General features: G+C 33.2%; 1 protein-coding gene and 1 pseudogene across 1 annotated transcript; both read left to right on the plus strand.

Annotated features, from left to right (window-relative positions):
* Positions 1 to 225: 225 nt before the first annotated feature.
* On the plus strand, positions 226 to 2,964 carry LOC132618885 (disease resistance protein Roq1-like). Its single transcript, XM_060333882.1, has 2 exons — positions 226 to 722; positions 2,183 to 2,964. The coding sequence occupies exons 1-2, from the start codon at positions 292 to 294 to the stop codon at positions 2,958 to 2,960; spliced, it is 1,209 nt and encodes a 402-aa protein (XP_060189865.1). The 5' UTR covers positions 226 to 291; the 3' UTR covers positions 2,961 to 2,964.
* Positions 2,965 to 3,136: 172 nt separating this feature from the next.
* LOC132618884 (disease resistance protein Roq1-like) lies at positions 3,137 to 11,008 on the plus strand (annotated as a pseudogene).
* Positions 11,009 to 25,600: the final 14,592 nt, after the last annotated feature.

A 25,600-nucleotide genomic window follows, 5' to 3' on the forward strand; every position in this document is an offset into this window, starting at 1 on the left:
CATCCAAACAGGCTTTAACTCCACCTGAATGTCTTTCTTGCCCTCTTCCTTTTACTTTACTTTGATTCCGTTTTCATTTATTTTTTTCGTCTTTTCCAACTTTAGCTTTTCCTCCTTTTTGACCAATGGCTTAATTTCTGCAAATAATGGAAAAGGTTGACATTGACTAGGAATAGTGAAAAAGATAAGGTTATGCTCTTTATTAAGCACCACACAACCCAATTGTGTCAGTTTTCTTACCATAGACAAAGCTGAGAATTTGGCTGTTAGTCTTTACAATATTCTTTAACAATGTCTCACGCTTCTCCTTCCAGAGTTTGCAAGTATGATGTCTTTTTGAGTTTTAGAGGTGAAGATACAAGTAGAATTTTTGTGAGTCATCTTGATACTGCTCTGCAAGATAGAGGAATCAATACTTTCAACAATGATATAGAGAAGGCTAGATTGGCGGTCGTGATATTTTCCAAAAACTATGCATCCTCAAGATGGTGCTTAGAGGAGCTTCCACACATCATAAAGTGCAAAAATGAATTGGACCAGATTGTGATTCCAGTCTTCTATGATGTCAGTCCATCAGATGTGTGCCATCAAAATGGCCATTTCGCTGAATCCTTTTCCCAGCACGAGAAAAATTACAAAGATGATTTGGAGAAGGTTCAAAGATGGAGGGATGCATTTGCGGAGGCAGGAAAAATATCAGGGTTTGATTTACAAAATTTCAAGTAAGCATTTTTTATTTTTCGAGTTTATCGTACGTAAATTGATAAGTAGAGCATAGTTTTGCTCTAAAAGGTCAAATTAGATAGTTTTCTCTGTGATTAACGGCAGGATTTCGGTTAAACCCGAGAGTAAAAGTAAACCATTTGGCAAATCACAAAGCCAATTTAGAAAGGGACCATTTGTTTGAATTTAAAAACGAAAATGTCTTCGGACTTAGTTAGTTGGCGGAAATAAGAAAATGGGCAGAGTCGACCCTTCCTTAGTTTAGTCTGGGGTGGCAAACCGGTGGGTCGAGTCGGATATGGGCCGGGTCAAAAATGGGTTGACAAAAAACGGATCAGTTACCCAGTCCGTCCATATTTAATACGGATAAAAAATGGGTTACCCGACGGCTAGTATGGATATCCATATTATCCAAAGCTACTTCAAAGATGTTGGCTTCATGTAGCTAATATGGAGAAGATTAAATTACCTTCTTGTCCCCAAATCCAATCCCTAGCACATAGTTGCGCCTCAGATGTATGGATGCAACAAAATAGCTTCGCTGAAGCGATGACCAATCACAGGGAATATACCAATTTGGAGGTGGTGGCGAGGTGGATTGATGATCTACGCAAAGCATCCAATATTACAGGATGGCATGTTAGTATAATGTCTAATGGGTGAGTAATAGCTCAAACGAACTGTTCATCCGAGATATGCTGAAAAATTGTCAATTTTTTTGAATGGTCATGCTGAAACCTGTCAGATGGATATGGTTTGAAAGCTTTGGACCAAATCACTAGATGGATGAATTTGCTAAGATGTTTATTTGGTAAGTATATGTGCAATGGGGCGAAAAAGGATCTGTTGCCATTTTTGTGAGTATTTTCTTCTGCCAATATCAGAGAAGTTTCATGCCTTACATAAACCTTTAAATGGACAGCCCCGTAGGTATTACATACTAGTATAATAGTTAAAGGTGTTAAAAAGGGACAAGGTAGACCTAAAGGCACATAGAAGGAAGTTGTCTCAAAAGATCCTAAAATTAATTTCTCTGGATCCATGTACATAGTACACTTAGTGAAAAAATTACAAAATACAGCAGGAGCAAAAAATCTAGAGTAGGTCAATTTCGACTAGTTGAGATTAAGTTTACTCGTGTAGTCGTGGTGGTATTCTTACATAAGGGTATGAGTCTTTGTAGTCTTTTATAGATAGCCATGACAGTGTAAAGTATAGAGAACCTCTATTGACAGAGAACCTCAAATTACTGAATTTTGGGATAAAAGGGTGGAACATGAGGGAAATATATATCGAGGACTCCTGTAACCGACCCCTATTAGTTTGGGATTGAGGTGTAGGAGTAGTAATTGTTGTTCCAATTTTCGGTTGGCTGGAATGTGATTGTTCCTTTTCACTTCCTCATCATTCATTATTTTTGAATGTTTTATTTTTCTAATTATATTTCTATTTAACACAGGGATGAGGCAACATGTATTAAACTGATTGTCAACACGATTATTCATGGTGTGGCCTTCACAAAACATCTAGTGGGAATTAAATCTCGCGTAAAGGAATTAACATCATTGTTGAATGTTGAATTAGGAGGTGTTTATTTTGTTGGGATATGGGGAATGAGTGGCTCAGGGAAGACAACTGTTGCAAGAGCAATTTTTGATGAGATTGCTGATCAATTTGAAGGATCTTGTTTTTTTGGAAATGTTAGGGAAATTTCAAAAAAGGATGGGGTGGAAGCCCCAGAACATTTGCAAAAGAAGCTTCTTTCACAAATCTTGAAGCAACAATCACCGAATATAGCAAGTGCTAATGAAGGGGCCAAAATGATAAGCAGTACTCTATGTTTTAAGAAGGTTTTGATTGTTCTTGATGACGTGGATAATGATAATCAATTGGAATACTTAGTTGGAAAGCGTGACTGGTTTGGTGATGGGAGTAGGATCATTACAACAAGTAGAAACATTGATTTACTACAAAATCACAATGAGTTATATCATGTCCCTGAACTGGCTTTCGATGAGGCTCTTGAACTCTTCAGTTGGCACGCCTTTCAGCAAAAGACTCCTGATCCGGAGTTTGAAAACCTTTCGATTTGTCTAGTAATTTATGCTAATGGTTTACCCTTAGCTCTTGAGGTTTTGGGCTCTTTTCTCTACCAAAGAGGCATGAATGAGTGGAGAAGTGCATTAAATAGACTCAAAGACATTGGAGAGGGGGGGGGGGGGGGGGGGGATTATTAAGCAACTTAGCTTAAGTCTAGATGGGTTGAGCTACAAAAACAAGGATATCTTTCTTCGTATTTCATGCTTCTTCAGAGGAAAACAGACAGATGATGTGATAACAATACTGAATAGCTGTGGTTTTAAATCAGAAATTGGAATTGACATCCTTGTTAGAAAATCACTTTTATATATTTCAGATGGAATGGTTGAGATGCATGATTTAATACAACAAATGGGTCAACAAGTGGTACATGATACCGATCAGGACCAGTCAAGGGAACACAGTAGATTATGGCATGACAAAGATATAGAAACCGTTTTTTCTGAAAATCTGGTATGTATGTCCTCTAATTATTGAGAATGCTGGAGCATTTCCATTTTCCCTTTTGCATTATCATTTGGGTTTCATAAAATGTAGACCCCTAGTTTCAAAGCATAGTCATTCTAGTATATTTCTAAATTGAAACTGCTATCCATAGTATAATTTCTTAATTGTTCTTATTAAAAAGGGAAAACAGTGGATAGCTTGTTATTAATTCAATTGCAAGTATATCCCCTTAACTTTGAATATGCACTTTTGTATCACTTCTCAAGCATCATGTGTGTCTTGTATGACTTATTTAGTGAACTTGTTAATCACATATCTGTTTTTATAGATCATTACTTGTGCCATTAGAAGATGATAATTGGAATAGCTTACTCCACATACAATTCGTAGATCTTTAACTTCAGTCACAATACATGTCTTTAGATTCTTATGCTCTTGATCCTTTTAATGTTGAATACGACAATAACAATGTCAATTTTTTTATTGCCTATCATGCAGTAAAGTCATAGTAAGTAGAGAAAAGTAGAGAAAGTTACTCATAGGTCCTGTTTGTTGTTTTTTTCTTCCAAAAATATACTCGGTCCTGTTTGTCTTCTTGATATACTTTCAATTCCTATTGAAATTGTCAGAGATCATAAAGTTTTATGTCCTCTATTTTGTGATCTATTGACTTGCTATTTGTTCTGATTATTCTATCACCCGCAATCAAAGAACATACCAATCTGAAAACATGTACTATTATTTTTGTGTTATCACAACTCAATTCTACAAACTTTAGTACTTTATCTTAGGATTATATCTTACAGATCTTTGGATGTGTTCAGTAATCTTCCTGTTTTAACGGAAGTACTAGTTATTAGTATATTTTGTTTTTTCAAGCATTTGTAAATAATGAATTGATTTTACTTTCTATATAGTATATACTCTTCGTGATGTCTGTTTATAGTGATGTTTGACTGATGGAATTTGGTACTATAACTATTTGAACAAAACATTTTCGTGGTAAAAGAGGTTGTTGCAAAGTTTTCTCCTTATAAAGGAAGGGTATATGAAAAAGATCCAAGAAGGAACCATACTTGAATTACCAAAATGTCCATTAAAAGTTGAAGGACGTTTTTACTCTTTAATCATGAAATTTCCTTCAATATTCATGTACAAAGATGTAAATGTGCATTCAAATAAAGATAATAAAAAAAGTTAAAAAGTTAAATTAGGAAAACACTTATCTTTCTTACTCCAAAACTTTGAAGAATTTGAAGAGTTGCAAGGAATTAAATGCAAACTATAGGACAGATTCATTTACATAGTGAAAAGTCTAACCTTCAGAAATAAATTATTTCTTCAATATTAATTACAAAATTGTAACTGTATTTCGTAATAATTATTGAGTCTATTAATATTCAACTTCAGAGTTGGTAATATCTTTTTGTATTCCCAGCTAATAATTTAGCAGAACATTTGCTATGGCTATGTCCATAAATTCTTAATTTCATACCTTGAAGGACAAGGTGTTGAGCCTCCAATCGAGTGCTAATAAGCTTATTTTCCCCATTTGTGCATAGTCATAGATCTGTACCGAGAACTCTAAGACATTCATGTTCAGCATGATGCATCCAAAGCTATAGAAGATCTCACTGGCATCTAGAATCATTTCTCCAAAAAGCACAACTTGAAGAAGCTAATTAAATTAAGCGGGATTGGATTTATAGCCCATGTGAAGACTTGTAGCACTAGAGGAAAACGAAATGCAACTCATCCGAATAAGCAATATATTGGCACAGGCCATAGACAGAGATGATGAAAGAGTATCATTGTGTTTGTGGAATAACTGTATTTTTTAGGTAGTTTGTCCATTATCCTTCCTCTTATGGATATAATCCTCCAGTATTTTGTCTTTGGTGTGTCACTTTTTTTTTTTTCCAGTTTGTCTTTGGTTCATATAGTTGAAAGAAGACCGAGTATGTACTCTACAAATAAATAGATAGTTTCAAAACTAAACGTCGGCTGTCAAGTCTATGTCTTTTCACTTGCTAGGTCCTTTTATCCTCCTCCATATGTTCGAGTATGTATTGTCTTTAAATTAAAGTGCTGTATATGTCACTAAAGTAGCATCAAGTTTGCAAGATTTTTTAGCTTCGAATTACGAGTTGTTACTTTTTTGTATGTTTTGAGTTTTATTATAAATTTTTACTTTTTTGTATGTTTTGAATTTTATTTTATAGCACAAAGAAAGTTCAAAAATATATGTACCATTTTAAATTATCATTTGCAATGCAAAATTTGTAGTATTACGTATTTTGGGATAAACGTGCAACGCACGTTCCCATAAACTAGTTATATAAAGAAATGGAAAAAGTTGACCCATGGACTCTTCCATGTTTCAGTCAATGAAAATCTGATTGTTTCCCACCATTGCTTCATCTCAGTCTTTTGCTTCACATCTTCTTTCTTTTCGTAGATTCCAAGCTCATACATTTCCAATGGTTTCCCACAAAGAATTGATCCAAAAATGGAAATATGATGCCTTCTTGAGTTTTAGAGGAGAAGATACCCGCAGTAACTTCGTTGCGCATCTTTACAAACGAATGGAAGACATAGGAATTTACACATTCAAAGATGATGTCAAACTTGAAAGAGGAAAGTTTATTTCACCAGGGCTCCTGAAAGCAATTGAGGAGTCAAAACTTGCGATTATTATCTTCTCTGAGAACTATGCTTCATCCACATGGTGCTTGGAGGAACTCACCAAAATTATGGAGTGTGTTGAAAAGAAGGGACAGGAAGCTATCCCAATATTCTACAATGTTGACCCATCAGATGTACGCATGCAAAGAAATAGCTTCGCTGTAGCGATGGCTCAACACGAGGCAGATCTCAAGGGTAGTGATATGGAGAAGGTGCAGAGGTGGAAGGACGTTCTACATAAAGCAGCCAATATAGCAGGATGGGATGTTCGTAAAACTGCCAATGGGTAAGTAATAGCTCAAATGATCCCTTGTCGAGTTTGAATCAAACAATGCGGGAACTGTTTATCATTATATGCTGAAAATTGTCAATATTTCAAATGTTTTTTGGAATAAACAGACTTCTCGAGATTATCATAAAAGCATGAGGTTAAAAAAATCACGAGGTCTTCTATTACTAATTTTCCAAGTAAAGAAATAAATGATCATTTCCGCATACTTCAATTCTAAATTTGGAGTATTCAACATCTACTGTTTACTTTAAAAAGGTTAAATTACCTCATGTAGAAACCATTCAGCTCGATATTGTATTAAAGCTTTTGGACTGGCCATATCACTCGGTCGATGAATCCTTAAGATGTTCATTTGGCAAGGTATGGATAATGGGGAGAAGATGTCTATTACAGGCAAAATACTTGTCAAGATCTATCTGTTGTTAATTTTGAGGGTGTTTTCTTCTGAGAATATTAGAGAAGTTTAGTGTCCTACAGATAACTTTAAATGCAGCGGTCAATAGGTATGACATTGTGATGGCTAAAGGTGTTAAAACTGACAAAGGAAGTTGTCTCAAAGGAGCTTAGAATCTTTTGGAATCTACGTAGACCTTGAGAAAACAAATACAATAGGAGCAAAAGATATTTATTAGGCAATTCCAACTGGTTAATGTTTATCAATGTCGGTACATTAACATTAGGGTAGGAGTCTTTTTAGTTTGTAGATATGTATAGCGATATAAAATGTAGGGAACCTTTGTGTTGTGAACAACAAATTATTGAATTTCGAAATGAAAAGGGTCCAAATGAGTTTAATGCATATCGAGTATTCCTATAACCAACCCCTACTAGCTTGTAGTTGAGGTGTAGTAGTAGTTGTTGTTGTTGTTCCTATTTTGCATTGGCTGGAATGTGGTTATTTCTTTTCACTTCCTCACGATTCATTATGTTTCAAATGTTTTATTCTTCCAAGTATATTTCTATGTGACACAGGGATGAGGCAAAATGAATTGAGCTGATTGTCAACAAGATTTTTTGTAGTGTGGAAGAGACAGTTTCAAGCTTTGCAAAGCATCTAGTGGGAATCAAATCTCGTGTAAAGGAAGTAAAATCATTGTTGAATGTTGAATTCGGCGGTGTTTACTATGTTGGGATATGGGGAATGGGTGGCGTAGGGAAGACAACTGTTGCAAGAGCAATTTTTGACGAGATTTCTTATCTATTTGAAGGGTCTTGTTTTCTTGCAAATGTTAGGGAAATTTCAAAGAAGTATGGCCCCGAAGGCCCAGAACATCTGCAAAAGAAGCTTCTTTCACAAATCTTGAAGCAACAATTACCGAATATATCAAGTGCTAATGAAGGAGTCAAAATGATGAGCAGAATGCTACGTTTTAAGAAAGTTTTGATCGTTCTTGATGACGTGGATAACAACGATCAGTTGGAATACTTAGTTGGAAAGCGTTACTGGTTTGGTGATGGCAGCAGGATCATTACAACTAGTAGAAATAATGAATTACTTCGCAAGCATGATAAGTTGTATCGTGTCCCTGAATTGGCTATCCATGAGGCTCTTGAACTTTTCAGTTGGCACGCCTTCCAGCAAGGGACTCCTGATAAGGAGTTTGCAAACCTCTCCATTTCTGTAGTAAACTATGCTAATGGTTTACCCTTAGCTCTTGAGGTGTTGGGCTCTTTTCTCTACAGACGAGGCATGAATGAGTGGAAAAGTGCATTAGATAGACTTGAAGATATTGGAGACGGGAAAATCGTTAAGCAACTCAGTTTAAGTCTAGATGGATTGAGCCCTGAAGATAAGGATATATTTCTTGATATTGCATGCTTCTTTAGAGGGAAAAAGAAAGATGATGTGATAACAATACTGAATAGCTTTGGCTTTAAATCAGAAATTGGAATAGATATCCTTATTAGAAAATCAGTTTTGTATATTTCAGAAGGAATGGTTGAGATGCATGATTTAATAGAACAAATGGGTCAACAAGTGGCGCGCAATATTGATCAGGACCAGCCATGGAAGCACAGCCGATTATGGCATGGCAAAGATATAGAAACAGTTTTTTCTGAAAATCTGGTAATATGTCCTCCAACGATTGAGAATGCTGAAGTTTTTCCATTTTCTTTTTGCATTATCATTTGGGCTTCACAAAATGTAGACTCCTTTGTACAGCATTGTCTAGTTCCACTACCTTTTTCAAGTGAAAGAAACAAAATGGATTATAGTTTTTAAATTTAAATGTATGGATAGAAGACTCGAGAATGAATTTAATCTTAGGTAATGACTGAAAGGTAGTAAAAATGAGAACTGCATACGGTCTTTAATCAATGCATGGAATAGTTTGATTGAACTGCTAACTGAGAGCCAGATGTAAAATCTACAGTAGAGAAAGTCTAGTATTATATTTAGTCCTTATTCAATTGATGGAACTATTTGAATTAACTCTGGATTGAAAGCTAGATGTAAATCCTATACTAGTAGTATTATTTTCCTAACCCCACTAAAACCTTTTTTGATGTGAATTCTGGTCAACATAGTTTTGTCTCTTCTTTTCAGTGGACAGACTCAGTTAAAGGTATAGCAGTACCAATTGGCTCAGACCAACATATATGCAAGTGGAGCAAAGCTTTCAGAAATATGCCTTGCCTTAGGTTACTCATTGTCAAAGGGGAGGAGGTCCGACATTATGAACCAGTTTCTAACACAATTGAATATCTGCCCAGTAGCTTGAAATGGCTTGATTGGTCTTACTACAGTTTTGAATCTTTACCAGCAAATTTTCAACCACGAAACCTTGTTGGGCTCAATATGACTTTTAGTTCTCTTATTGAATTTTGCAAAGAACCAAAGGTATGGGTTTATTTCTTCCGTAACAGTGTCTTAAGCATTGAATTTCCAGTGAAATCTGACATTTCTTTTCTTCCACTTTATTATAAACAGGTATTTAACAAGTTGACATTCCTCAACTTAAGTTTTTCAGAAAATTTACTCCGAACACCCTGTTTTTCCGAGACTCCAAACCTGAAGAGGATTATACTGAAAAGTTGTTTGAGCTTGGTTGAGGTTCATCCGTCCATTGGCAATCTCAAAAAGCTTATTTTTCTGAACATGGAGAACTGTAAAAATCTCAAGTTTTTGCTGAACAGTATTCAAATGGAATCTCTTGAAAGCCTCAACCTCTCTGGTTGTGAGAAATTAGGAAAATTTCCAGAAATTAGGGGGAACATGGAACTGCTGTCGGAGCTTCTTTTGGGAGGTACAGCAATATGGGAGCTACCCTCATCAATAGGGCGGCTCATTGGCATCAGCTTACTTGATTTGCGTTCATGCAAAAATCTTGTAAGACTCCCAGCCAGCATTACTAAGATGAAAAAGCTGAAAATTTTGATCCTTAAGGGCTGCTCAAAACTTGCAACCTTTCCTGAAAACCTGGGTGATCTAGAAGAGCTGGAGGAGCTCTATGCTGGTAATACCGCGATTTGGGAATTACCAAATTCTGTTGGAGAATTAAGCAGGCTTAAGGACCTATCATTAAGAAGAGGTCGGAAGGTACAGTGTCAATACTCTGGGAATTTGAAATTCCCGATTTCATTAAATGGTTTGTTGGGATTGAAAAGCTTAGATCTGAGTGGATGCAATATATCTGGCGAACAAGTTCGTCCTCTTAGAGACTTGACTTCTTTATTGGAACTAACTTAAGCAGAAGCAAACTTCTTTACCTGGTATAGCTGATTTTCCCCAACTCCGATATCTCAACATAACACACTGTCAGGAACTAAAGGAACTTCCCAAACTTCCTCCAAGTATAAAGGAACTGTATGCAGAAGATTTTTTGGGCATACAGAGTATTGTAGCTCTGTGGTCTTGCCCGTTGTTGTATTTGGTCTCACTCACCAACTATTCTTTTGAGCAACAGCCTTATACAGAAAAGAGCATTGATGGCTCAGTTTTGGATCAAATTCTCAGTTATTTTCTCTCAGACGCTAAGGTTAATGTGGTCGACCCCCCTAACTATGACCGGAAGGGGATTTCTATCGTCTTTCCTGGATGTGCAATTCCCACGTGGTTTGAACATCAAACTGTTAAGGAAAAGATCTTGTTTGAACTGCCTGAAGACTGGTTTGATTATAATTTTCAGGGCTTTGCTATATGCTGTGTCACTCGCATGGGAGCGGGTGTCCACAATCCTGGTTCGGGGTTATCAGGGAAGTATGACTCTACTTTCATAAATGCCAAATTGATGTGCAATAATAATCCGGAGAAGCTTAAAGTGCTGGAGAAAGAATGTAAAGTGGGCACTGCATCCAGAACTTATGGCTGGTGTGTTTGCTTTGCCTACATACCGTTGTATTTTCATCTACAGGCGTCTGGCCCAGATGCTAGAAACCTTAACCAGTATGGCCTATTTGAGGCATCTATCAACAAGCGCATTGCAAGACAGTGGGGAGTTCATCTGATTTATAAGACTGATAGACAATTTTTCAGAAGCAGAATAGATGAAGCATTGCTTGGACCGAACATTCGTAGATCCATTCGAAATTGAGTCTACTCAAACTTTCCATCAGTTGGCGATAGACTGAGCTTGAGGCATTGCTGCAACTAGCTCTCTATGCTGGTGTCTTCATGGGACTACCTAGAGTTTAAGGTAACTAGATAAGTGCCTATTATCTGTAATTGAAAATTCGAATACTCTTAGATTCAGATTATAAATGTGATTAGGAATTAGTTTAAACAGACTTAAAAAAAGTTATTACATCCAGAATTAATAATTTACTTGACATTAACTGAATTAAAATGTTAAATAAAAATTAATTTTGGAAAGAATTTAAGTATATGACAATTGCTATGAAAAAATAATAATCAGACTTAATACGCTAAATTAGAAATAAAGTTGAATGTGATTATGCTGTTCTAGTGGTTATATCTAATGCATATGCTCCTTTAGGATTATGAGTTCTTGTGATTTACTAGTAAAACCCGTGAAGTAACATACTTGATGTCATGATGGGAGAAATGATTTTGTAGCCTTTTAAGTTTTATGATCTTAGATCTTCATTTCTTACACATAAGAGATCTGAAAGACCTTTTTTTCTATTCAAATTATATGAGGGCAAGAAATTTCATTTCCTCATGACGTCTTTATAATATAAACTAGTGGATATGCTCGCGCGGTTATTAAAAAAAATAATTAAAATATAGCTAAATATTTATTTTATAAGTTTTGTATAAAAATATTTATCTTTACTATTGATCTATTTCATCTCTACACACCGGTACCCCAATCATAATACTATTTGTGGTTCCTTGATATAATTGTAGATTGATTCTTGTATCCTCCTTCCTCACTTAACTATTGACGTTGTGATCTTTTGTGCCATTTACCAAAATCGTATGATATCCGACATTTTCGACAAAATATTATCCCATTAAACAATTCATTTTCTTAGATTAGACGAACTTTAAAGTAAATATTTTATATTTCTTATAAAAATGCTGAATGAAAAATCCAACAGAACATATAATTTTCTTTTATGTATCATTGTAATATTTTTATAATCTTATGACATAGTGTAAGTTACAAGAATAATTAATATTAAAATATTCAACACAGTTTAGTTTTATATTCTTATAAGATTTTGTATCATTCTTGTTTTTCTCTTCTTTCGTACTCCTAATACTTTATAGAATTGGATTTCCAAAATAAAGTATAATATTAAAGAAACAATGAGATAAAATAAAACTTTTTAGAAAAAATAAATAAATGAGAAAACAGTACTTTTAGATTATTGAAGCAAATATTCGACGCATAATCTATTTTTCTATGTAAATAGTTATTTTTATATTACATCTTAATTTCAAGAATACTGAATAGACAGCTCCAAACAAATGACTATTCGTTCAAAAGACTTAGTGCTACTTCAAAGCAAATTGAATAAGCCCATTATAAAGAGGAAAAAGTAAAAGTTATTAATTTGTTTATTCTTGAAGGTCATTTGTTCAAAAAAAAAAAAAAAAAAGAATTCTTAATTAGGCTCCTTTTCTAATACATTCTAAGGGAATTCTAGGAGTACAAATAGTACTCTTATGTGATAATATATTAGATTTTGCAAAAAATTGATAATATGTACATCATACTTGCCGTTAGAATCCATGAAGACTTATATTCTTTTGATAAATACATTAAGATAAGCAAAAATATTCCCCAGAAGAATGACATCTCCAAGACGAACCTAATTACATATACCGCCTCCATTGAAATTGTAAATTAAAAGATTCAACTATGAATGCATCCAGAAATACATATATGTAATTTTTCGATTAAATTGTACTAGAAGTATCACAAATTAACAAGAAAGGATGTTTCATACATATCCAGGAATACATATACTTTCTAAGCACAAATTTATGAAAATAAAGTGATAAGATATATATCAGATACGCATCCATGAATTCTCGACCTTTATGGATGTCATTGAATACTCTAAAATAGTTCATGTGAACTACTGAACTGTAGTAACATCCTCAAAAAGATAAATGGTCAAAATGTGTTTAATGTAAATTTTCATGGAAATCAAAGACCTGAATATAACTTCCCTTTTTCAACACATGTTTTTTCTTTTTTTCTTACACCATAAAATGAGAAATCAATAGTTCAATGGTCATGAGGAAGATAAAAAAGAGGAAGCTCAAGAACCATTGATAGGTTACAACTTAAATTTAAAAAAGAAAAAAAGAAAAAAAAAGGATTTCTTTGAAGCAGAAATGATTCCTCTAAACATGTCCAGTCAATAACTTCTACATTCTGGGTATAACCTTTGTCTTCATATGCCCAAAATTTCATGTGTTATCTGCTGATCCTCTCTGTGTTTGAGCATGAGCAGAAAAAATATAATGTTGCCTCAAAAGAGTGATGTGTAATCCCTCCGTGATTTAGTATTCCCACTCTGCAAAGAATTAATTGCTCTCCGTTATTCTCCCCCTTTGTCATTCTATATGTGTGGAATGACTCTTCACTATCCTCATTTACGTCAATTATTTATTATCTTCATAGTCTTTATTGGTATTAATTTACAGTTACATGTAAACATTAAATTTTATTGCAACTACATAAATATATAATTTTTTTATCAAAAAAATTAGGTAAAAAGCCAAAAAAAATGAGAAAAAAGATAAATAGGAATGATGATCATAGAGAGGTGCCACATCACCTTGTTTATGCTTAGCTTTATATTATACTAGTGAATTTCACCGCGCTTCGCGCGGTAATAAAAGATATTAATTTCTTATATATATATATATATATATCTTTTTGTATTGTTGATAAGTAAAATAAATGTATAGACCTTGATTTCCTAAATTTATCTAAATTTTTCTTTTTATACAGAGGAAATAACAACTTTAAGTATAAACATCAAAAAGTAGAACTAACATGGGCATAATATTCGTATGTTTACTTGAGAAAAAAAAAGAAATTAAGAGAAAAAGGAAACAAAGCCTCAAGACTCTCCTTGAATGCATTTATGTGGAATAGAAACAAAGAAGATCAAAACTCAAAACACTACAACTCATAAGAAAATATTGACTCATAAGAAAAAATTGAGAAGATGACATATTCAAAATACTACAACTCAAAAGCACAAAGTAATTAAATTTAAGAAAAAGAATGATAATACCTCCTAATTGACATAATTAAAAGAAAAATATTTAAAAGCATAGTTATGTAGATTTAGAGAGATCGAGGCAATATAATTTTGGCTATAAGCTATATATTTTGTATTAAAAACAGAGAATAGTATACTTACAGTTAAGTAATTGTTAATTTAGATCGTGCACATTCAATTTCACCAAAAGTCCTAGAGTAATTTATTTTTCATTTCCTTGCTCTCAATCCTAAAATCTCTTATTTTTCCTCTTCACTTTCTTGACCTGCAAAATGGTTAAAAGAATATTATTCTCACAGTGTTTAAATTGTGATTTTCATTGCCTAACTAATTAGGTTCATAATTCAATTTTATCAAAATTTTACTTTTCTATCTTTCCCTCCCTGCTTCGAATCTGAAAGATTTGAAGAAAAAGAACACGTATAAGAATATGTAAGAATATAAAGAATATAATTGGATATCTCCTATGTTCCTCGCTTTAGTAAAAACTTGCACTTAATGAGTATAACTACTCTTATTACCACACATCCAAAGAAAAAGGGAAAGAAATAATAAAGAGAGAAGATTCTCTTACCGATCGCTGCCTATAACCAAATCAAATAACTATCAAAAGCTCAAAATAAGATTATGATAATGGTGAAGAGAGAGCAAAAGTACTTCAAAAGTGACGCTGCCTTCTCATTTCTCCATACACTCCAAAGTAGCAACGTCTACCTGGACTGTGTAATCCGTGCACCTTTCTTCTAGAATAGCCATTGCAAATCACATTTACCACAAATCTTGAGCCAAAATTGTGGTATAGCTTCTAAACCAATGGCAACTTATAAGGCCACTGCATATTTAAGAATTTAAGCATAGAGAATTGCATGTCCATAATTTTGTCTTTTCAAATTCTCAATACATTATATGGGTGAATTAATTATTTCATAATAAAAATTGCAATAAGTACATAATAATTGCTAGTATCTTCTAAGGATATCATTAATAGGGAAGGGCAACAGACCTTAAATAAGGAAAAATAATTTGATCTCCATACTGTTGCAATTTCATGTTCTTCATGCGGCATATTACTCACACTATATAAATTGACTGATTTCATAACCAAATTTGTAATAAATACTACATAATACTAATTGCTGACTTTTAAAAAGTCCTTAAACGGGGAAGGGGAAACGATTTTATTTTTTTAAGCAACGATTAATTGGCTTTATTGCCAAGGCTCATTAGTAGTAGTACTACCATGCTACGCGGGCTTGATGTATTTTATGTGACTTTATTAATCCATTAATTAGTAGATTATGTGCTGAAATAATAAAAAATGAGAAAAATGTCAAAAATAGGAGAAAAAAGATAAATGTCAATGGAGGCCATAGAGAGGTGCCACATATGATTGTCTATGCCTAGCTTTATATTATATATAGATATAGATATAGATATAGGTACTAACTTCCATGCTAGATTTAATAAGGGCTTTTTGTGTAAAAGCATAAATATACTTGTGAAAGTTATTAAATTGGATGATGCTAAATGGGCAGAATTTATGGGCAGAAAATGATAAAATGTCTACATTGTCCTTCTTTACTTTTGGCTCCAAATTCTACTATTTTCCCTCCAATGATTTCCCTCCAAAAAAGTAATAATTACATCTTAGCATGCTCATCTTTTTATCTTCTCAATTATTAAATATTTTAAAATTAAATTTATAACTACAAATATTTTAGGTATTGAATTATATGAATTGAATATTAAATTTAACTGAAAAACCTTGCTTGTAAGAGTTTCTAATGATATGTTTAAATTTTAATTTAATTTAATTTAATTAACTACTAATGTATTGAAATTGAACTACTATCGAATTGTTTTTTAATTTTTACTTTTTTTTACTAATTCAAATTATAATATTTAATTTATTACAATATGTAATATATATAATACATGTCATACATATTTTAACTAACTTCTCCGCATTTTACATACACATCATCTATACATTTTACCAGTAAACAATTAATTTATGACTCACATTTTTGCACACACGTTTCTACATATTTTAAAATTAAGCATTTGACTCTCTTGCATTATATATGATGCTATACATTAAATTTAAATACTTAACTCTTTTAATATACATCCTTATATTTTTGAAAACTGAATGATTAACCATCTCATATTTGAACTTTTGCTTTTCTTATGTTAAGAACTGTTTAACCGACTTGAATAAATACTAATTTAATTATATATATATATTCAAATTGAATTATTCTTAACCTTATATTACATATATGATTGATTTTAATTCCCTTTTTATCTTTTTCATCTTTAATAGTCCAATAAATTGATATATACAATTTTATTAGTATACTCTTTTATGTTACCAAACTTATTAGTGCATTATCCTTTTTATTGAATTGTGTGAGTTTTATTTTGAATGCATATTAAATTCATTAAAAATACAATCTCTGTGGGATTTTTATAAACTATTGAAATTCAAATGTGAAAAATCATTATACATAAAGAAGAAAATCACTCTACTTATATAAGAAAAGGTTAAGTTATAAAGAATTGGTTTAAATAAATCGATAATGTACAATAACACAGGACATTGGATGATTTACACAATTGTATATAAAAATATTAATGATTTGTTAAATATATTGTAACTACAGTATTGTACAACATATTAACTACTATACGACAACAAGTTCGTGTGTTAGCTGTATAAGTGAGTAAGCACGTGAACTTATCGTTATAATTCAACCAAAATAACGTAATTATACAATTATCAAATGTATTATCTTGTGTCATCATTCTATCACAAAAAAAGTTAGTATTATAGTCTTAATTCTTTAATTTTGTTTTTCTAATTTCTTTTGTTGACTTTGTTGACCATCACATGACTGCATTCGGTGGATCAACTAAGTTAATTTTTTTTTGTTAGCATTCAACAAAAATAATATAATTATACAGATATTAAAATATATTTTCTTATTTATACCATCTAAGGATAATATGTTTTATCACCAAATTATTTTCCACATATATAACTTTTGTTACAGTGTATAGGTTACAATTGTTAATTAATGAAATGTGAGAAAAAATATAAAACAATATTAGGTCCATATTTTTAGACAAATTTATTCGATTTAAAATTAAATATTTAAGATCTTAGTTACAACATTTTTTAACCCATTATATATCCTATGATGGTGTATGTTCAAATTGAAAAAAGAAATGTGACGCGGTCAAATTCGAACTCGTGAACTGGTTACCACTGAGCTGCAATAGCTTCATCTGTCGAGTGATGTTAATCAAATTGTATTTGTCCGCTTAAATAATTAGAGGGACAAACTAATAAGGTTAATTTTTTTTAAAGAAATGGTTTAATCAACCCATAATATACAACAACATAGGACATCGGAGATCAACACAAGTATATATGAAAAATTAATATTTTGATTAAATATATTGTAACTACATTCTTGCACGAGACATTAGGTACTATATGACAAGAAGTTCTTTTGTAGAAGTTAGCTATGTAAGTGAGTAAATATGAGTAAGTAGCGAATTTGTTGTTATAATTCAACCAAAAAGAATGTAATTATACATGTTATCAATTGAATTATCTTATGTCGTAGTTTTATTACCAAAAAAAATAATAATAGTATTATAGTATTAATTTTTAAATTTTCTCTAATTCCTATAGTTGACTTAGTTGACCATCAGATGGCTTCATTCGACGGATCAATCAAGTTAAATTTTTGGTTAGCATTCAACAAAAACAATGTAATTATATAAGTATTCAAATATGCTAATCTTAGTCTATAGTTCTACCACAAAACTATGTTCTACATATATAACTCTTGTTATGGTGTATAGGTAGTAAACCCATAACTTATTTCTACCATTTTTAAAGAAAGAACCAAAATTCGATACAACTGTTAATTAATGAAATGTGAGAAAATATTTTTAAAAAATTAGTTCCACAATTTTTAGAAGAATTTATCCAATTTTGAAACACATGTTTAAAATTTTAGTTACAAAAACTATTTTAACACGGTATATTATCCTTTAATGATGGATGTTCAGCCAAATCTTATTTCTTCTATGTTTTAGAAAAATAAAAAATATTAATTAATAAATTGTGAGAAAAATATAAATCAGATTAATTTCATAATTTTTAGATGAATTTACCTAGTTTTAAAACTTAAATATATTTAAAATTTTAGTTTCAGATTTAATTTAATTCATTATATTATCCTTTAATGATGTATATTTAACCAAGTCAAATTTGTTGTTAGCATTCAACAAAAACAATGTAACTTATAAGTAACAAAATATACTATCTTATGCTACAGTTTTATCACAAAATTATTTTCTACATATATAACTCTTGTTATAGTATAGGCATTAAACCAAATCTTATTTCTTCCATTTTTTAGAAAAATTATAATTTAATATAATTATTAATTAATGGAATGTGAGTAAATATAAGAAAGTTTAATTTCACAATTTTAAGACAAGTTTACCCGATTTGAGAAATTAAATATATTTTGACATGAATCATTAAAGGATAATATAACGGGTTAAATTAAACAGAGAAAGTATAGTTAAACGTGTAATCAAGATAGCTTTTCATTATTTTACTACATATACATTTTTTTTGGATAAAATACTAATAAGGTGTATATGCTTTAACACATTCTTTATTTTTACACCAAGTAAAAATTATTTTCTACATTTAGAAGTAAAAGTTAGCTTATCGTTACTTTTTCCTTTTAGAAGAAACTTATAAGATTGTCAATATATTTAGTTAAGAAAAAAACTTTTAATTGGTAGATATAAATAAGAAAAGAAAAATAAGTCGGTATTTAAAATCTTGAAAAGCTAAACTCATTACATGTGTGTAAGTAGAGAGAGAAACTTTTACCTTTTCTATGCATTGAAAACATAAATCTGTCATTACTTTAATAGAAAGAGTAAAATTCAAAATTTTCATCCTACATTCTCATCGAGAGCATAAGTGGCACAAAAGAAATATGAAATGTCCATAATACCCTGTTCTGCCCATTCTGTCCACAATTTTCTGCCCAAAAATCATTTTCCTAAATAACCTTCTAACGATGAACTAAGCATGATAAGACGTAAGAATAGTGTCCTTAATGGTTGTTTTTACTGCAGATCATTTACTGAAACAGTGGCTACTGCAACTAGCTATCCAGAACGTGCAATTCCCAACTAGTGGTTAAATTATCTTAGCAGAGAGGACACAGTATTGGCTAATTTGCCGAAGAATGGTATAATGACAACTTTGTTGAGTTTGTTGTATGGTGCAAAAGTTACACAGATACAGTATTGTTATCATTTACTCCTACAATCCATGGCATGTCATTTGTGTGTTGGAAATTGGAGAGCATGCAGTAACAGAGATGTGGGTCTTCTCTGTCATACAAGCTCGTCTATTTGTTCCACCTAAGACATTGATTAGCTGTAGGATGTAATAGTTGAGATTAGCAATGATGCAAGCCGAGCTTCATCAAAGCTTTCCACACAAAGCCAAGCTAAGAAGCTTGAGAACCTTCAAGGCTTATGCGTGAGGATGGAGAATTGGGAGCAATCTTTGGGGGCATGTGAGGGATTCAACCTACTTGAAGATAAAGAAGCTCAAGTAGCTGAAGGAGAGAAGCATGGGATCGAGTAAGAGAGGGTCAAGGGTGGAATAGAGAAGAAGATGGCTATTTATGCAAAGATGCTATTCATTAAATAGAAGCCATCATCCACAAGGAAGACCCTTATTTCATTAAGGGTATTTTTGTAATAACTTTAGTCTTTTAGTCTTTGCCTAGCTTAGTATAAAAGTAACCTTATGTCATTTTAGATTTAGCTTTTGATGAATGATGAATATTTGTGTTGTTTTCTCTAGAGAGAGATTTGAGAGAAGCTCGGTGAAGCTTTTTGTTGAACCTTGTCAGGAAAAGGGGGTTGCTTAGGATTGCTTGCAATTCTCTTGAGGTCTTCTTCATAAGTTTAAGTGCTTGTCTATGATATTCAATTGAAGTCCATAGTTTAATATACTTTGGGTTGCTTTTGATTCCTTCTCTTATGTCTACCTTCTGTCCTTTTACTTTATTGTTCTTAATTTCTTGTTTCCGCATATCGATATTGCATCAATTGGTATCAGAGTCTATATTAGGTTTGTTTCAACAAATGTAGTCTTGGGATTTGATTCTCCAAAAAAAAAAAAAAGGGAAAATTCCTAAACCCTCAAATGTTTTGTTGATTTTGTTGTTTCTAGTGTTAGATTTGAGTTTCCTAGTGTTTAGAGTCCGATTCAAAAGTTTCAAGTCATTTAGAGTCATCCACCATTGTTGGAGCTTGAAGCTTGAAGAACTTGAAAGTGAGTCTTGTAGAAGAAGGTGAAATTGGAGCTTGAAACCTATTGGGCTTTGTTCTCCTAGTTGAGGAGATCTAGATCTGAAATTTGGGAGATTTTGGAGTTGTTTTGAGGGTGGTTGGAAATTTGAATGTTGGTGTTCTTGAGAATCTTCAAATCTTCATAAGGTAGAATGAGCCAAAAAAGGGAGTTTGATCCAAATAATTTTTGGATAAAGATCAAAAAGTGTTTTCTACCCCCAAAGAGCGTATTCTAGGTTGTGTGGGCCAAAGAAGTCAACAAAAGTGAAAAAAAAGGAGGCCCACGTGTGCCACGTTATCAACCACGTGGTTAGCCATGCAAAGAGGGGAAATATTTAGAACCTACTGGTTTTGGCCACGTGAACCTACGTGGCCCACGTAGTTCCCTCCAAGCCACCCACGTACTTGCCTAAACTCCACTGTTTTCACCCATGCGCCCCTACGTGGGCCATGCAACCAGGATGTAGCCAAGACCCACTCACGCACCACCAAACCTTGGCCACACACTCATCCCACCCATATTTACCCGAAATTGAGCCCAAATCCCACCCACGCAAACCAAACTAGCCACCCACGTCCCTTCAAAAACCCCACCTACGCGGGTCCAACCACTTGTGGGCCCGTTTCGGCCCCTTTTTAGGGACATTTCATGCCATGAACAACACATATGTGAAGCCTGAACCCTAATTCCACCCGTATTTTCCCGAAATTGCATTGCAAGTTTGTTCATCAACCCGGTTTTCATTTCATTTTCGTTTCTAAGTGTCGTCAGGTACTTGTTCATCCTTTCTTTGGTCTTCCAAGCTAATTAACACTAGTAATTGACCTTACATAGTTGATGATTAGTTCTTGAGTCCTTATTTTCTTTCGCGCTAATTCTTTTCGTGCCTTTTTTTCATTTTCGTGCTAATATCTTAGCTGAAGTCTGCTAGTTTATATCGAGTCAGCTGTTCGTCATTTGACAAAGATCCACTCTAACCAAGAGTAGAATTGTGCATCTTTCAAACCACCGGATCTAAACAAGCATCAACATCTGCCGATCGAATTGAGTGGTAAAAGGCAAGAGAGTGTGAGTTCATTTGAGTGGTGCTAGCCAAACACAAAGAGTGTAAACATGAGAGTTGTGAGGTTTTCTTTACTACTAGCTTTATTTGCTTTTTTGTTGTTGAGTGTTTTAAGCATGTACTTCTCCATGGATTCCGATTCATGTGATAGCAAATTTGATTGTTATAATGATGACGAGTGTGTTTATGATGAGGAGGTCTATGTGGAGTTGTGGATTACGAGGGTTATATGGAAAATGACGATCATGAACAACTTAGAGGTGAGAGCTACTATTGCGAAGGTGAATATGAAGAGAGTGGTGGTCATGGATCTTGTGATGCAGATGGTGAGGTAGAAGAACCTTGTGACAATTTGTATGGTGAAGATGATGATTATGAAGGTTCTCATACTACACACCATAGTCTTACACGTATCTTATGGGTCTTATAAAGGAAATCCTTATACAAATAGGAATTGTGAAGAATATGTCTATGGAGATAGTGAACTTGCAAATGTTGATTATGGAAAGTCCTCTAGTAGACATTCACATGTATTATCTCATAACACTTCCTATCTGAAGCAAAATGGTATGCGTGGGAATATGGGTACAAGTTGGAGTCGTTCTATTAGAAAGAAGGGTGGGGGGGGGGGGGGGGTGTAACTTCTACTTCTAGAAATACCATGTCTCATGCTTTTTGCTCTAATTCAAAGGTATCATGCTCTCAATACGGAAGTAATTTTCGAGGTAGGATGGAAGCATCACTAAGTAGTGGAAGTAAAGGAAGTTCAATGATTCAAAGGGAGGTTGATCCAAAGAGTCGATTCATTGAAACCAAGGTGAACATTTATGGTTGTGCGGGAACTCTTGTGCTTGATAACGATTGTTACACATATTTCAACACCCCTCATGCGGTTGAATGGTTGAGGATACCTTGTGTGGTGAGAAGAGATCCTTATTATGATGAGGGAGGGTATTGGGTTGATAGGAGAGTGAAGGTTTTCATTTCACATAGTGAGTACTAAGAGGAATCTGAATATAGTAGTGAAAAACCCCAATGTGAAATGGTCTACCTTGTTGATGGAAGTCAGTGGAGAAGAAAATGAGAGGTGGGAATTCATGATGGATGAAATCTTTGCTAGCTACAACTATTTACAAGGAAAGAATATGGTATTGGTTCTTAGAACTTTTGAAATAAAGCTTGCCAACTATTGGGAGTTCAACATCAAGATAGAAAAGGAGTGGGGGTGCTCAGTGGGGGTGCTCAATTGATACTTGGGATGTATAGAAGATGCACTTGAGGCGCCATTAGGCCAGACCACATCAAGAGGTGTATAGGACCAAAACTACTTCCCAAAAGAAGAAGCCAAAGAAAGGAAAGCAAAATACTCCTTGTGAGGCCAAGAGGTCTAATGAACTTGAGAGACAAAAGATAGGGAGAAGTAAGGGAGTGAAACGTGGCAACTCAAGAGCGGAAAAATAAGAGGATGTGTGGAGTGATGTGAGGGAGTTGCCACAAAATAAATCTAATCTTTCCACTTTTTCTTCTTTTCTTCATGAAAACTCTTGTGTAGGTACTCAAGAAGATGAATTGTTGACGGAGTCTTCATGTGAAGAACTCCCATGCTTGGAAGAACAAGTTGAGCTTAATCAAGGCGAGAAGAACTTTCAAATGGCCTACAAGGTAAATGCCTAATCTTAACCCTTCAAGTGATGTAGCTACTTTTAGGGGCTACAAGATTTATGGGAATCCACTATGGGAGGTTGCCACTCGTTTTGTCTACTCTGCCCGGAGTAAGCGAATTCTACGTAGATTCGGTAGGGGCTTATAGTTTAATTGATTGAAACGTACCGCTCATGATAGTGATATATTGTAGTTTCAAACACTAATAAGCTTTCTGGGCCCCAGCCCCTGACTAATTCGGATTCGCTTAAGGCTTATTAAAGGGGAATGACTCTTTATTAGGATTTTTCCATACTCAGAGCTCAAAACCAAGACCTCTGGCTAAGGATAGAGAGATTATATCCATCTCACCAACACCCATTGTGGTATAAAAAGAATTGTGATTTGTAGAATTTGTCTAATTACACATAGTGGTACGCAGGGGCGGATCTACCAAGGGAGGAGGGAGTGCCACGCCACCCGCATACCTCAATCGAAATCTTGTATATATATGTGCGTATATGTAGAAAATAGGATAAATATATAAATCAGCACCCGGATTAACATATGGACATCAGGTGCCACTGGTAAAAATAGGATAAATATATAAATCAACACCCGGATTAACATATGGTCGTCAGGTGCCACTAGTAAAGGCCCGAAATTTCAACTCACAATGCCGTGGGATGGAACCTGGCATACTACAATTTCTGTAAAAACCAACTCTATTTTCTACATTTAAAAATTACTGGATATTTGCTCTCCTTTTTTCTTCTTTTCTCGTTCTATTTTGCTACTTCTTTTCATTCTTTTCTTTGTTTCTTCGTTTCTTTGTCTTTCTCTTTCTTTTTCTTTATTTGCTGCTGACTATTTTTTGTTTGAGAAAACTATTGACTTTTAAAATTTAATTAATTATTGCTTCCGTTTTTGTAGTTCATGGTGTTTTTGTTTTGAATATCTAAAAAATATGCATCTACAATGACTTCTAGATCTAGTTTGCTGATGTAGTATTTCTATTGAAGTTTTTTTTTTTTTTTTTGCTTTGTTCAAAATTGTCATAATTGTTAAATCATTTTGTTTAGTCGACTTGTCTTTATAAAACGAAAAATATGAACAACCCAAACCGAAGCTAAAAAATCAAGTCAAAACGCAAAATAGCATAGTAATCCGTTTGTCCATATATATCGAAAAACTAAATAACCGGAACCCAAAAACGAACGAATAACACGAATCGAAGCTCAAAATATATCAATTCGAAGTCTAAAATAATGCGGCACCCGCAACCTCAAAATCCTGAATCCGCCTCTGGTGGTACATAGTTTGTGCATCTAGAATACTACCTTCTTTAACTTGCACGCATTTATGCCTTGAAAAAGCATCTGACTTAAGTGAAAAGAAAGTAGCTGAGGGATTAATTTTTGGTAAATTTTCGTGTTCTTTTTGTCGCGGCATGTTACACCATTATTAAATTTTCAGTAAAGTTATGTGCAAATTATTCCGAAAATTGTTGTCTTAGGCAAAGTATTTTTAATTTTGATTTGAAAAGTGATAATACATATCATATTACGGAGAACCAATTAAATTCTAGTTACTTTTTGCTTGCTAAGGAGAAGTCCCTTTTTGGTAAAAAGAATTCGAAATATAAGTTGTTTTTCTGAAAAGATATTTTTTTAATGTTTGGATGGTGAGCGAAAAATATATATAGAAATTATTTTATAAAAAGAAAATAATAATATTAAAAAATTAGGTAGCATTTTAATATTCTTTTAGCATATATCAATTGATAATATGTTTAGGTATTGATTTAAATAGTTATATAGATATAATTTTGATAGGAAATAACTTTCGCACATGTGTCAAGAAATTACTTCTCCCTTTTGATTCTAACAATTAATCAACAAAAACTAAATTATATATTTTCCTGAAAAGATTGGCATAGTGTATTTTATATACCTACATACTTAAGTTGCAAATGATTAAACATTGTTTCTGTTATTTATACAACTATAAGATTGATAGAAACTAAGCTTCCACCAGGATAGATAAGGGACCATGTACTTTATATGTTCTCTGAAGTTAAGACAGAAAGTAAACAAGATGCGATGTTTACGTGAAAAAATCCTTACTCAAGGGATTAAAAACCACGACCTACCCTGATAGAATTTCCAACTTCATTAGCTGGGCAACGTCTTTTAGCTTACAAGCCTTTTGCAATCAATGAATTAACCTACTAATCCCTCCCTTACAATACCTCTATTGCAAGCTCTTACTTGACTAACTCTAGCCAAGCACCAAACTAATTCAACTACCTCTAGCTGAACTTCAACTCACCATAACTTACTATAGTTATGTGTCAACAAGAAAAACTTAATAAACCAAACACCTATGAACACCCTTCTTAAAAGAAGTGTAGGTTTACAATATTTAGACCAAAAGACAAAGACTTAAATAACCTAGGACTTAATACATCTTCAGTATTGCGATCAGGTCCTTGAAGTTATTTAGTCTTGATCTTGAAAACTTCTGAGAAAGCAGGGGCGACTACTCTTTTCAACAAATGAGAATAATGTGTATTGAGTTGCTA

The sequence above is a fragment of the Lycium barbarum genome, chromosome 11 (genome assembly GCF_019175385.1).
Source record: "Lycium barbarum isolate Lr01 chromosome 11, ASM1917538v2, whole genome shotgun sequence".
Lineage (NCBI taxonomy): Eukaryota > Viridiplantae > Streptophyta > Magnoliopsida > Solanales > Solanaceae > Lycium > Lycium barbarum.

Bases quoted from the DNA above. Each gene is read 5' to 3' on its own strand.
- LOC132618885 (XM_060333882.1), top strand. From the start codon at position 292: ATGTCTCACGCTTCTCCTTCCAGAGTTTGCAAGTATGATGTCTTTTTG. The intron at 723-2,182 runs GTAAGCATTTTT...TATTTAACACAG, and splicing joins TTTGATTTACAAAATTTCAA to GGATGAGGCAACATGTATTA.